The sequence below is a fragment of the Antedon bifida genome, chromosome 3 (assembly GCF_963402885.1).
Source record: "Antedon bifida chromosome 3, ecAntBifi1.1, whole genome shotgun sequence".
Classification (NCBI taxonomy): Eukaryota; Metazoa; Echinodermata; class Crinoidea; order Comatulida; family Antedonidae; genus Antedon; species Antedon bifida.
In genome coordinates this window covers 26,234,569-26,249,658 of record NC_136228.1, presented here as the reverse complement: position 1 = coordinate 26,249,658, position 15,090 = coordinate 26,234,569, and the positions used below count along the sequence as shown (strand labels likewise).

The 15,090-nt window shown below is 33.8% G+C and overlaps 2 protein-coding genes across 4 annotated transcripts in view; both read left to right on the top strand.

Annotated features, from left to right (window-relative positions):
- The window catches only part of LOC144836866 (cation channel sperm-associated auxiliary subunit beta-like), a 38,806-nt gene extending 31,728 nt beyond the window's left edge, over positions 1-7,078 (top strand). The window contains exons 22-24 of the mRNA XM_078691771.1: positions 5,514-5,611; positions 5,740-5,814; positions 6,136-7,078. Of these exons, the coding sequence (XP_078547897.1) occupies positions 5,514-5,611; positions 5,740-5,814; positions 6,136-6,321 (359 nt within the window). The 3' untranslated portion in view covers positions 6,322-7,078. The remainder of the gene's footprint in view (positions 1-5,513; positions 5,612-5,739; positions 5,815-6,135) is intronic.
- A 5,285-nt stretch (positions 7,079-12,363) lies between these two features.
- LOC144836870 (anaphase-promoting complex subunit 5-like) overlaps positions 12,364-15,090 on the top strand; it is a 42,712-nt gene continuing 39,985 nt past the window's right edge. For 2 of the 3 annotated variants that reach the window (XM_078691778.1, XM_078691779.1), the window contains exon 1: positions 12,364-12,650. In XM_078691778.1, the coding sequence (XP_078547904.1) occupies positions 12,426-12,650 (225 nt within the window). In that variant the 5' untranslated portion in view covers positions 12,364-12,425. The remainder of the gene's footprint in view (positions 12,651-15,090) is intronic. The other variant, XM_078691780.1, reaches the window with a different exon arrangement.

Here is a 15,090-nt window from a genome sequence, read left to right as displayed (position 1 = left end):
CGGTATATGGACCTACATAGTTTGCATTACCAACCGTGTTAAATTTATTTATTTAACTCTTTAATGCCAAAGGATTTGTTTGTTTTAGGTAGTTTGGCTAAAGCCATCGGTAAAAATGACAGAGTCAATGAAACGAATAGTAGTACCCTTAATTTTACTAGAAAGAATCTTACCACCATTAGTTATGACATCTGGAACAAAACCACATGAATACAAATAATGCATTACAAAGTAACTATCATAAGCTTGATTATTATGAGCAAGGCATGTAATATTATGACCGTAGGGATATTTTTTGAATACATATTCACAGAACTGGAAGCATGCGTCATCCCCGTAAAATGTTTTAGTCTTTTCTCCACAAACATCACATTCTTCGGAAAAAAAACAGATCCATTACATACATTCCCGCCTGAATTATAATCCACTTTTTGTTTCAACAAGGGGGGCTCTAGACTGTATACCTCTGACCAATCAAATCACGCAAATGCTAGCAAACAATCGCTCCTTAATTATAACTCCCTCTTTTATATTATCCTATATTGTCAACAAAAAAAACAAAGCACTCGTTGTGAGTATTATCAGTAATTGTAAAACACCTGTGATACACTCTATACAAAGCCTCCACTTTGTTAAAACTATACATTCTATTGTTAATTAATTAAAATTAGATTTCTATTGTCATGACCACCATCATTCTACGAAAACACCTGTATCATCCAATTAATACCCATTTGCTTTCCTAACTTTAATCAAATAGATTTCTTATTATTTCCCTGTACTTATCCTCCTCCTATAGATACCCCTTTGTGAGCCTAGGACTATAAGTAGCAAACCCTTTGTTTTCCTATAATTCTTATACAATAGATTTCCTTTGTTAGCCTAGACTTGTTACAAGCAAAAAATCGCTCCTTAATTATAACCCCCTCTTTTATATTATGATTAAATCCTATTGTCAACAAACAAAGCACTCGTTGTGAGTATTGTCAGTAATTGTAAAGCACATGTGATACACTCTATACAAAGCCTCCACCTTGTTAAAACTATACATTCTATTGTTAATTAATTAAAATTAGATTTCTATTGTCATGACCACCATCATTCTATGAAAACACCTGTATAATCCAATTAATACCCATTTGTTTTCCTAACTTTAATCAAGTAGATTTCTTATTGTTTCCCTGTACTTATCCTCCTCTTATAGATACCCTTTTGTTAGCCTAGGACTTTAAGTAGCAAACACTTTGTTTTCCTATAATTCTTATACAATAGATTTCCTTTGTTAGCCTCAAAGCTCTTGGTTAGATTTCTATTGTCGTGACCCCCATCATTCTACAAACACACCTGTATAATCCAATTAATACCCAATTGTTTTCCTAACTTTAATCAAGTAGATTTCTTATTGTTTCCCTGTACTTATCCTCCTCCTATAGATACCCCTTTGTTAGCCTAGGACTTTAATTAGCAAACCTTTTGTTAGCCTAGGACTTTAATTAGCAAACCCTTTGTTTTTCTATAATTCTCATACAATAGATTTCCTTTGTTCTCCCCACTTAATTAGCAAACCCTTTGTTAGCCTAGGACTTTAATTAGCAAACCCTTTGTTTTTTTTAACTATAATTCTCAAACAATAGATTTCCTTTGTTCTCCCCAACAATCACCCCTTTATTGTTAACCTTTCACACATTCTATTGTTCTCTTAGCGTCCCTTCTTTGTTAACAATCACCCCTCTATTGTTACCCTTTCACACATTCTATTGTTCTCTTAGCATCCCTTCTTTGTTAACAATCACCCCTCTATTGTTACCCTTTCACACATTCTAAGGAACACTATTGTTCTCTTAGCGTCCCTTCTTTGTTAACAATCACCCCTCTATTGTTAACCTTTCACACAATAGATTTCCTTTGTTCTCCCCAGGACTCTTGTACACTACTTACACTAGCCAAAAAATCTGCGAGATGAACCCAAGTTGCACCCATTTACACTACATCGATCACCCCGGTGCTGTCAATGAAATCACCATTGCGAGCACACACATGGAACTTAACTAACTATGGTTTAAACGTTTAAACAATGGAACATATCGACAAATCTCGTATCAAAACATAATAATCCGAATTTACACACAATTTATTTAATTTTTAATGTAGTCCAGTGTTAAATTTTCTTTGTGGCTATTAAGATTATCATTTATTATTTTAAACATTAACAATTATTTTTCTTTTTAAAATGACTGCATTTCCGCCTTGTAGACTGTACATACATTAAATAGGCCTTAAATTGTTAGGTTGGCATAAAAATAGGGTAGGTACGGTAGGTATTTAAAATAAAAAATGTATTTGTTAATTAGCATAACAATGTATCAATGAAGGAAAATTAATTATTGTATGGTACGTTTTCAGTTCCTAAAAAAGATATCATTTTCATCCGTTGAGACGTCAATATTATATATTTGTTTTCCCTTTTTGAATAATTAGGCCTACATGGAATTGGCCAGGGTAGAGTTTTTAGTCGCGTGGACGCGACTCAATAGTTCACTATGTCGGTCGATAGGTCGGTCTGTCTGTCGGTCCGGTATCACTATGCGTTTTATTGCTTTTCTGTACTTTTTTAACTGTTTTGCGCGTGGACACGACTCAATAGTTCACTATGTCGGTCTGTCTGTCGGTCCGGTATCACTATGCGTTTTAACGCTTTTCTGTACTTTTTGAACTGTTTTGATGTACAGACAAGTTTTAACTTGCTGATTGTTTCTGTGGAAGATGAAAGTTTTGTCTGTTCATCAACTCTTGAGCCAAGTTGAATGAAGCAGCTTTTCACATTGTGACTGTAGATTCTTGTTTCAAAGTCATCTGTATATTGGCCAATATGATTTTTAGACTTGTTATCAGATATTAAGGTGGATATTTTTCTTGAAGATTTGGCATCAGATGCTTTTTGTATAACTTCACTTGAAACATTTGAAATGCTGTCTGGCTCAGTTTTTCCATCATTGAACTAACTACTAATATCTTTTGGCAAATTGGAGAAAGAATGTTGATTTTTTTTAGGAGGATGAGTGATGAAAATGAAATCCTCCTCACCAGAGTCTTCTGACAAAACATTAATTGTAGTCTTAACTTTTTTGTGTGTGTTACTTGGACCAGAACAAAGTTGTGTATTTGAGCTCTTTTCAGGAGAATCAACAATTGAAGCAGTTTTAATAAAATAGTAGAGTGTTGTGTTGTAGTGTTTGATGATCGATTTTGGATTGCTCCGAGTTCAGAAACTTTCTCAAAAATGTAAACATAATTGAGAACAGAGAAAACTGAATTTTCTGCTATTCTCTCAGGAAACTTGGCATCCTCACATTTATACCATCCTCCAGCACACTTCAGCAAAGAATAGTAGTGTCCACTATGGAATAGTCCTTGGTGATTGATGACAGCTATTAGTTTGTAATTAACATTCTGTACGGTGATTTTAAATGAACCCTTTACAAAATGATTCATTTTTTTAAGAGCATTGTTGAACCTTAAAAGTTGAATGCACAAGTATGGTCCAGACTCTGTGAACTGTTTATCAACAGTAAAGTTCTGTTCAGAGGGATTTGAACATTTACTGCAGCGCTTATTTACAGTGCTTTGACTGAAATAGCGATTTATCATTTCTTGGAGCCTTACTGGTGTTGTTTCTTTTTCATTCTCAAGAGGCAGATGAAGAGAAAACGATCTGTCACTTATTGGGTCTTGAACACAAGAAGAACAGTGAGAAGTTCTTAGTGCATGAAACTGATTTTTCATGGTGAATCTGAAGGGATTTTGGTGTGAGGGATAACACCGTTGAATGAGAGTATCCATGAATTCCTTGGCATCTTGCTGTGTGCCTACTGCAAAGTCCCCACCAATCAATTTCCGAATTTTAGCAGCACTTTTTATTTCTGAAGTTCCTTGAGCAAGAAAAATATCTTTCAATTCACATTTGAGAGAATGACTAGTCATAGCTTGCACAATATGGTTTCTAATTGAGTAAGTTCTTTGTAGAACTTGAATTATGCTGTTGCAGAAGCAAGCGTTTCTATCATCTCCATTTGCTGTGTTTATGAGAAGGAGTGATTTGAGAGCCATTATTAACTGGAGTTGAAGTTGTTCCTTGTTTTTAAATAGAAGACGAGTATGAATATGATGTTTACATCCACGTCAAAAAGTAGTGAGCCCTCTATCGGTCGTTTGTTTTACCTTATGCGTATCCCCCGCGACTAAAAGTTTGTCTCATGATGCAACGGCCCAATAGAAGCGTTTCATTTCGTTTTTAGACGTACACGCGACTCTATAGTTCACTAGGTCTGTCGGGTATCACTTCGCGTTTTTCTGTACTTTTTGAACTGTTTTGATGTACAGAAAAGTTTTAAAGTACATTACTTTTTGAAAGTTCATTTTTTTCTGAGAGCACGCGACTTATGGATGTTGGCCTTGTTTTTATTTTATTCAATCGAAACCAACAGCGATAATTACCGCCACTAACAGGTTTGATACAAACAAAGCCAGGACTGTTTAAAGCACCTTGATTGGTCCTAACATTGATCAAGGGCTTCTCTCGTCCAGTGCCCACCTTGACCAAAGGTCTGAGGCAGATACTAGATGCAGGGGCTGCCATAAGAGTCAGCAGTGCTGATTTCAAATTTCAAACGGGACCCCAGCTCCATATACAGCACCCGCTATTCCCAGATGGTCTTCCATCCAAGCTCTAACCAGGCCCAACATCGCTAAACTTCGGTGATCTGACGAGAACCGGTGTTTCAACAAATGTTTTTGTGCCTTTAAAAGAAAAACGAAAAGCACAATATATCGTACAATTATTATTTTAAGCAAAAAAAAAAGGTATTTTAAGCAAAAAACCTATTTTGTTTGCATAATATATTGTATTTCTGTGACAACATGTTACATTTTCACGTCAATGACCTTTAACAGCTCGGTGTTGAACCACAAAAACCGTTTACACTTCGTGTCTCCGGTGTAGATTCGACTACACCGGAAAACATTCAGCTTTGTTTCACCCCGGGGAGAGCACACTGGGGTGGTTGGATTTTCCCATTTACACCAGTCAATAAAAACCACAACACCGGCGTTTAACGACCCGGTGTACTAACAACTGCGGGGTTACACCGCTGTTACGGTGATAGTGTAAAAGGGGTATAATACACCTAAAAAAGGTGAAAACTTACCGAATTGTCTGTACGCATAGAGGCAATATCGGGTCTAAAGACAAAATAGGCAGTTGCATTCTGGGTTGGCATACAATACTATAGAGGGCGGCTCGTCCTTTGATTTTAAAATGTTTTGTTAAAGTAGAGGTGATATCTGAGATGAAGCGCCAGTGAATCGAAGCCGTAGGGAAAGCGTAATATAATAATAAACTACTGCTGAAATTAAGTATAATATTTTATTTCGTGAATGTTGTGGCTTCATAGGAGGATTATTTAGCAATTATTAATACAAACTTTGAATGTCTGAATTATATTTTATCATCATAGATGTACCTACTCCAAGTTTGAAAGCCATGAAGGTTGACCCCAATATTCAAGATAGTGAAACTTTTCTCACACCAGATACAATAAAAATTACATTACTGGTATGAATATACAATTTTTCATACATTTTATGACTGGCTCTATATTTTTGATAAATTGTTTGCAGCGTACCATAGTCTTCCTGATTGTAGTGGCTAAACATTATTTTGTATGATTCGTTTTTTTTAAGGGTTCTGAGCTATATCATTTCAAGGTAACTGTCGTTCATGGCTTCTCGTACTGCCCTCTAGAGGATGAATTTCAGGTACTGTACACCGGTTTGTTCATTGATGAGTTTGCTTACTTATTATATTTTCGGTAAATGTTTTAACATCTCAACATAATAATTATACATAACATATTTGTAGTGCATAAAATATATGTTTGACCAAAAAACAATGCTAAAGTTGACCAATCGGCCAATTAATAGTCAAAAACTTCAATTCCCCTCTGATATTATTTAAAACAGTTTAATACTCAGATTAGTTTTTGGAAATGGAAAATTATTATTATGTGTATTTTATTTTAGGTGTATGTTGATATGGCACCACTACCTAATCCTATATCACTTGTCATTTTATTTTAGGTGTATGTTGATATGGCACCACTGCCTAATCCTATATCACTTGTCATCATTGTTATGACAAGCATTCTCATTGGTGGAATCATGTTTGCTGTTTACCTGGTTTACCTAAAACATCATTTTACGTATCGACCACGTAAACATGGTTCACAGTGCTGGCATCCTCATCAAGTAACAAGTACCCATTAACTAAATCTAGTTTGACATTCTTAAATTAAATTGTTTGACAAGCATTCTTATTGGTGAAATCATGTTTGCTGTTTACCTGGTTTACCTTAAAGCCTGTTTTCCAAGCCGAATTTTTTCGCACGAATCAAAACCATCAGCTTATATGCATGTGTGTTCATATTTCCATCCCCCAAATACCTTTCTGCGACGAATTCTAGTTCCTGCGTTTCTTGATTCAGTTGGCATTGTTTCTATTTTTCGAAACAAAATATTTCGCAACCAAATCATAACTCAAGAAGCATGCTTTACTTCAGGAGACCTGCTAACATCCTTTACAAGTACCTAGTGAATGCCATGACATGTTTTGTATTTGAACCAAAAAAAATAAAGATTCATATTCTGTCTATTTATTAGGTGAACATCTAGACAAATCTTGTATATAAATAAAATATTTAACTTCCTGATTCCTGTTAAAAATGTTAGTGTTGGTTAAAATATTTGTTGATATAAATATATATACCTGAATGCAATTTTCACTTGATGTACATACAATTGTTAATAGTTTGATTGTTGAGCCATTATTAGCCATTGTTGTTTTATATACTAATGGTTATTGTCTAGAATAATAATATTACAACTGTAAGTAATTGTTATACTGTGCATAGTACCAGTAGGCCTATTCAACTGATCTATCTACCATTTACCCATTATGAATACTTCTATTACTAGATTAGGCTAGTTTTAAATAAACTCATATGCTAATAACAAATTGTAAAAATCCAATTATTTCTAAAACTAAAGTTTTTTTTTATTAAATAGTATTACAAAAATCTATGTTTTTATATCAGAGTATTCTTGGCTTTCTCATGAGCATCTGTCACAATTGCTACTGACTCTAATTTATGAACTGGTGTTTCATCTCTGATATCTGAAAGTCTGTCAAAAATTGAAATTGAATATTTGCATTTCATCAATATTACAGTGAACAAGTTTTAATGGTTCCCACCAAAAGCAATTTTGTGTCCAAAATCATATTGCCATATATAGATCAGTTTTTAGTCCTTTTGCCATTCTCTACCAGTTGACATAAAAAAAGAAAAGGTGAAGAAGCTTTTTATACATCATCATCATCAAACTATACATTTGACGCAGATGGCGCATTCTTAAACATTGTAAATTGTTTCACATGTGTCGAACTAAACAACAGCTCTGAAGTGAATGAGCAACAATTTAAAAACATAATTTAATTTGATTGACTCACGACTATCAATAACAAATTTACTACCATAGCCACAATCAAGGCAGAAACCATGTTTGAAAAAAACAACATATGCACCACTCATGGAGTACCGTACGTAAAGAGGCGGTAAGGGAAAACAATAGACCTGTTAAAAAATGTATGTGATTGAAAAACTATTAGATTTTGACCTTTATTGGTCACGTGACTTGTTTTATTGTTAAATAACTGCCTTTTTTTATTGGTGTAATGGAATAAAATGATCAGTATCATATTCTCTTTCCAATGACACCATGGATGCCTATGTTTCAGTGTACAATGTTTCGGCCATTTTGAAATCCAAAATGGCCGCTTTCCCCTGGCCAAATTTTGTGCAACCCTTCCATTCTGTTTTTGATACCCTAATGAACAACTGTTCAGGTTTCAGAATGTTATCACAATTTGAAGGATTGGTTCCCTTAACACACCTACTATTATTTAGTAACTCCTATTAGGCCTACCTCTTATCCATAGCCAATCGGAATTACACTATATATATAATATTACCAATCTTACCAACTTTCATAACGTATACTTTATAGTGATGCCTCTGACTCTAAACACTGCTTACAATTATATTGAATCAATTTAAAAATCTTAATGAAAAACAATTTATTTTCCTCTCGTACACCTTCCAATGAGCAATGGTCTTTTAATATCCACTAATACAGCGTTATATATTTACATAATCCATCTGAAAAGGCTAACCACTTAAAAAAATAGTTTTCCCAACATAAAAATGATACCAACTGCACCTGGAAAATATATATATTATACATTTTGGAAAATACGCCGAGTGTTTTACAATTTTAAAAAGTAGTTTATATCAGCCTCTGCTTTTACGGATTTTTTTGAGAGCTTTTCCAGCTTTCGCAAGTCCTTGATTGACACCGAAGTGTTTAAGGTGATATCATGGCCCGTCGAACCTCACCTACATTGGAGCTACTGCATAAAACCAAAAATTAGACTTAGTATAACAAGGCTCACCAGACACCTTCATTATTGAACCCCATGGGCCAAATAATACGGCAGAAATATACTCTACTTAGTATAACAGTTATGGAATGAAGTTATCGAATGAATTGTCTACAGAAACGGCATGTTGTAAACATCTTTTAATATTTTAATAATTCTGTAAAAAAACATATTTCCAAATACAATCAATGTGCCGTAGTTAGTATTTGTTAAATGAAATATTTGAAATAATTATGATTATTATTTATATAAACATTAAAGATAATGATATGTCATGCAGTTGTTTATATGTCTTTTTTGTGTAGGGGTTGGTAGGCATAGAAAAGACAAGTTCTTTTAATTTCAATCCCTGAAACAGTTCCTGTTTTTGTATCATTTATTTAATTGACTGTAAATTGATTGTTATTGTTGGTCTGTTTCAAAATAAACCTGAATGAATGAATATGTCTGCTGTGAGACATATCTTTTGCTACTCAAAGCGTGCATGACTGACATACGGCAGATTGAATGTAGCCTACCACATTAACAAAATTCCAATGAATCAGTACATTTTACAGACTCTCTGTATTTAATTTTCACTGTTAGGCAGTTGTTGTTATGCATATTCACAAGAGCCATCTAATGGTGTACCAACATTTGGACTGGATCACATAGAATATAGTTATAATACAGTATATATAATAATATTACAATAACATTCTATTACAATTAATGGACCCACTTCCGCACACATTTCGGCCAATAGTAGAATAGGTCTGATCAGACTCATTATTGGAGAAGAAACTTTTACGTATGATAATTATAGAAAATGACAAACTAGTCAAATTTGATAGATATAAACCTAGATAGGGTGGGGCTCGGCCATTGACCAAGCACATATCATATAGTAAACAACACATCTTATATCTTAATACCATTGATAAAACTGTTGATAATGACGTAAATGATAGTTATTTTTCTAAAGATAATAATACAATTAGTAACTATAACGATAAACAATACAACAATAATAATGAAGCTAATAATGATTATATCAACATTGATAATAGTAGTGAAAATCAAGAAAACAATAATAGTACTGACGATACAATTAATAATGGTCATGATATTGGTAACGATAACATAACGTCAATAATTAAAATACAAATGCTAATGTTACAATGAGAATAAGATATAAGTAAAACTATTTACACCAATTTAAACACCATTTTGTGGAATGTAAATAGCTTAAAAAGTAATTTCAGTGATTGTGAATGTATTACATTTATTTGTGATTTTGATGTAGGCTAATATGTTTGGTTGTAACTTGGACAACCTTTAGTGATGATAAATACTATATTTAGGGATAAGATTGTATAAGTAAAATGCCGCACAAGAATGATCTAGCTTACTATCTAAATACATTTTGTGGTTACGAATCAAAACTGAGAGCGATTCGATAATAATTGCTGTAGTTTATAGACCACCACAAAATTCACCATATGCTATTGATAATAATTTATATGAAATACTTAAATACTAAAATGAATACGCTGAATATTTATATAAAAATAATAACAAAATATTTATTACTGGAGATGTATGGTAGAACAGAGGGATTAGTAGATTATATAAACAACGACGTTTTCTCAATAAATTGGGATAACGAATTATAATATAATTTTAAAATTGTTTATATTTAATTAGAAGATAATGTCACAACTAGATTTGAACTCGTCATTTTAACGAGTTCGGGTTATCCGCGAAAGCGCAACATGCACGTACGTTAAGATGAACACCAAACATTATTGTGACATCCTATGAAATGAAGTAAATATGTTCACAATGATGAATTGTACCCATTTTTGATACAGCATATTACGGTATTTACAGAATATATGTTATATACAGATAGATGAAATTACGAGACCCATCTTTTAATCCAATTTTTGACATGATGACGTCATCAAAATGATGCATGAAGATAGAAATTTCAAGATGATTGTCTGAGCCAAATCATATTAAACTAGGAAGATACTCGTACTCATAGAAAAGAAATGCGCGCTATTTTAAACGAATTGATTTTTGTTATGAAAGTGATGAATAAGACTTTTTAAATTCAACTGACCTATGATGACGTCACGATATCCAATAGACAACATTTTTATATGAATTCATATTTACAATTCAACAGCTTCCATAATAAGTTTTTATCATTTGGGTAACTTTTCATTCCGAGGAGCTATAACAGATTGAAATATACTGTATAGATAAAATTAGTCAACTCACGTTATTCTAAATTTTTGATATGATGACGTAATAAACATTTTAATTTTTGTAACGCATGTAAAGAGAATTGACAGAGAAAGAACATATTAAAATCTAGAAGAAAATGGGATAAGCATAAGCGCGATGCGCTTACTCGTTACCTGAGGAGATATAAAAAGTAATTGATTAATTGATTAAAAATAGGTATATTTCAATTTAAATAAAATTTCCTATTTTTAGCACAGAGTTATTAAAGTGCGTCGTTATTTTACAATTAAAGTTTATCAAAATAAATGAAATCTACTAACAGAAGGTATGAAAAACAAAAATCAATTGCAAAAACCATTTTCTACGCTTTGTACGAGCTGTGCGCACACATGCGTGCGCAAAAACAAAAAAATCCTGACAAAAGCTGATAACTTTAGGTACATAACAAATCTGAAAAATAGAGTAGAATCTGACCATATGCCAATAACGTTTCAATTACTAACTAGATATAAAATGAAAATTAACAAATTAAATATTAAACAATCCTCTAAACAAAGTAAATTCATTTTGTCAAAAACATATATTTTAAATTAAGATTACACAGCATAATGACATCTATGACCTTAAAAAAGAATTTAATAACTTGATTAATGATAACCTAATTGATGACGCTGTTTCAACTGTACGTAGATTACAGTATATGAATATGCATGTAAGGGAATTACACACAGAAAATTCAATAATAAAACAAGTGACGATTTATTGGTCAGTGAGATATGCCGGATTGGTTTCATGTGGTACCCCAATGTTTGAGGAAAATAAAATTAATGGGTGCCCCTGTTCCAAACTGGTGTCGATTGGCCGATTTATTGAGCTTTTAACAGGTCGACTTCGATTGATTTTGTGTCCGAATATCTGTTGGTTGTTTCCAAATACAGTAGTTAATAAATACTATTCTCAGCAACCCTGAAAACGTTTTCAGCATTCAGTTGGAGTTCCTTTGAAATGCTATGGTTCTCTTTTTCATTTACGTTTCACCCCCTAAATTGAGTCTGTTTAGTGATCTAAAATTGGCTTTAATATTATTTAGACATCATATTTATTCAAATTATTTAATAAGCACATCATCTTTTACAGATTCAGTATTTTTAATTTTTAATTTCAATTGCACAACTATGAAATATCGAAGTATGAATTCTTCTTCTTCTTCTTTAAAATTATTTAAAATTGAAATTATTCACTTATAAAAAGAGAAAAGAAACGTTTAATTTTAACCAAAAACCAGAACCTGAAAATGTAAGTGTTTTTTGCTTTAAATTACATTTTTTTCAGGTAAAAATTCTTTAAACTGTTACGTCAACAAGCGTGCGGCGTTTTTTTGTAAGAAATATTTCTTATTTATCATTGTGTTCTATAGATCCGAATTTGCACCCATGGAACACATTAGAAAATGCTTTACAGTTTGCCCTCTCGTTTATTCTAAATTATCCCCGAATCTTTTGGTAATTATGGCCATAATAGCCGCCCATATGGGAGGGCGCTATATTTTGAAAAAAAACGTTCTGGTTCACCAAGATTTCACGAGCTATAAAAGTAGGCCTAGCCTAGATACATTGTTTATGCTTTTGTTTCATTTCAAATGGAGTTGTTTAAGTCAGGTTTTTCGGGAGCAGGTAAACCTAAGGAGTTAGTAACCTCTCATAAAGTATCGCTATTAGTTCTTATTAATGCGTATTCTGAAAGTGATCAAGAAGGGCTGGAAGCCAGTCAGTCATTACTTGCAACTGATTCTTCAGAGTGTAAAAAGAAATGGAATATTCAAACAAGCAGAGAATTTGCGAAGTGCATGTTAAAATGGATTCAGGTTTGCCATTTGTAGATACTCACTGTATATAATATAGAACTAGGCCTAGCTACAGTAGCCTCTAAATAAGGGCCCAGAGGCCTGGGCTAGCTAGGTAGAGAGTATAATAAAAAATTAAACTTTTAACTTAAACCGTGAGCCCAATACGTGAGGTCAATATGGTAAAAGTTAAAATTTAACACTTGCTTGGCTCACAGTGTGCGCCGGGGAAATTTGTGAGGAATCGGCCATGCGTGCCGCTGAAGAAAATATCTATTGTCATTGTGTTTAATATTTTTTGGCACGCGTGACATTTTCCTCACAGTGTGCGCCGAACGTGAGCAGATAGCTCACTAAAAAATTCCACTGCGCATGACATATTCTGATTTATTATAATATGTCAGCGCGTGCCGTATAGCGTAGTAAGTAAGAAGTATTCAATCAGAAAGTCGTGTACTGAAGGCATTTAGTGGGTGCAGGTCAAGTCGGCCCCAAACCGTCTCGGCCAAGGTCAAGTCGGCCCCACGTCAAGTCGGCCCCACGTCAAGTCGGCCCCACGTCAACTCGGCCCCAAGTCAACTCGGCCTCAAGTCAACTCGGCCTCACGTCAACTCGGCCTCAAAATAATTGGTCAACTCGGCACAATAAAGTATGGAACGCAAAAAGTGCTTAATATTCTTATGATTAAATTACTATCCACGCTTTAAAAAAAATGAAAAAATAAGAAAAATACTCATATAAAAAATGATCTCATTGCTGATATGAATAGAAGTACCCGCATGTTACAAAAACACGTGCAAGTACCACATTTTAGTAAATCGAAGACGTAGGTCTACGTTCCACCATTTGGCCATAGAAAAAATGATCGTACATATCGTTTTTGTCCATGATTTGCGTTTATAAAAAGGGGAATTCCCCGGTCAGCGAAAACACGTAGCAGTTGTAGATATCGAAATAGCTGCCAAAGGCGCATGGAGGCGCAGCTACGAATTGGTTTCAGATATTGTCGCCTAATCAAATGCATACACTGAAGAAATCTACGCGTGATTCAACCATGGAGTCAACATTATTTTATACCTCAAATGATTCAACCAAACAATCTTATTACACCTAATGAATGTCCTCGCATATCGGACAGGTTTATTGAATTTTGACGCACGAACGAACATACGCGCCGACGTACGTGCATCATCATTATTGGGCCTACAATTTGTTCCTATTTATTATCCAAATGTTCATTGTAATCATTAATAATAGTATGAATGCTTATTAATCAATTGTTTGTTATGCGCAATTTGAACAATTTTCGCAATTTGAAATTTTATTAAACGTAAATAAAGGAAAGTTGGTGAAATCATTCTTATTTTTTTTTGCTAAACGTATTGTCTAAATATTAATATTCATTAAAAGTCAGAATTATTCATAGGTAAAAAAATATGAAGAAATATTATTTTATTAATCCCCTTCCTTTACACTTTTTGCGTTCCATACTTTAACGGGGCCGAGTTGACCGATTGTTTTTTGGCCGAGTTGACTTGAGGCCGAGTTGACTAGAGGCCAAGTTGACTTGGGACCGACTTGACTTGGGCCAGACTTGACTTTTGGCCGAGACAGTTTAGGGCCGACTTGGATCGAAATCCATTTAGTGTGCGTCCGATAGAACGTGATAGCAGTTTGCGGCAAATTTTTTAGTGAGCCAAGTGTTACTCGTACCAGTTGGCTCAGCCGAAAGCTCTAGTGTGTGCCGGGCTTAACTTGGTAACTACTGGGTGTATTGGAATATTTTTTTTGACAAACTACTCAGAAGACCCATATTTCTATTCATTCTAATGGGCAACTTTTGCCAAAAGTGGACGGAAACCCCATTTTTTTCCGCCAACAGCAAAAAATTGATTTGTATGATATAGGCCTAAGGTAGATTGATTTTTTACAATTGTATGCTTACAGGATGTTGTAGAGTAGGTTGGATGGAGTATAATTGAAACAATTTTGAGTAAGGTTAGGTACGAAACTACATTAGCGGCAAAATGATTGTACTTACTGTTATCGGCAGCAGCCGTAAGTAGTGGTGGTGCCAAGATTATGTAGGCCTAGGCCTATATTTCATAATCGAATACAGTATTTTACTAGACCTAATAAGATACCGTATGTGTTTTCATATTTGTACAGTAAACTACTAACAAAAGGTTCGTTCTTGTTTTCTACGGCCGCGGAAGGTTGTTGAAGGCGGCATTTCGGGAGTTTATGTAGTAGGAGATAAACATTTATATTTGAATAATACCGATCTCAATTGTATTATTATTATAATTTATATATTCAGACGAAGTAAAATTAACTGAAATCATAATGAAACGGCAATGGAAATGGCAAAAAATGTATCTAGTCCATCCCCTACAAATTAGTGCGACCAAAATAAAACGTGACTGAAATCAAACATAACCGATATGATGGAAAGCATATC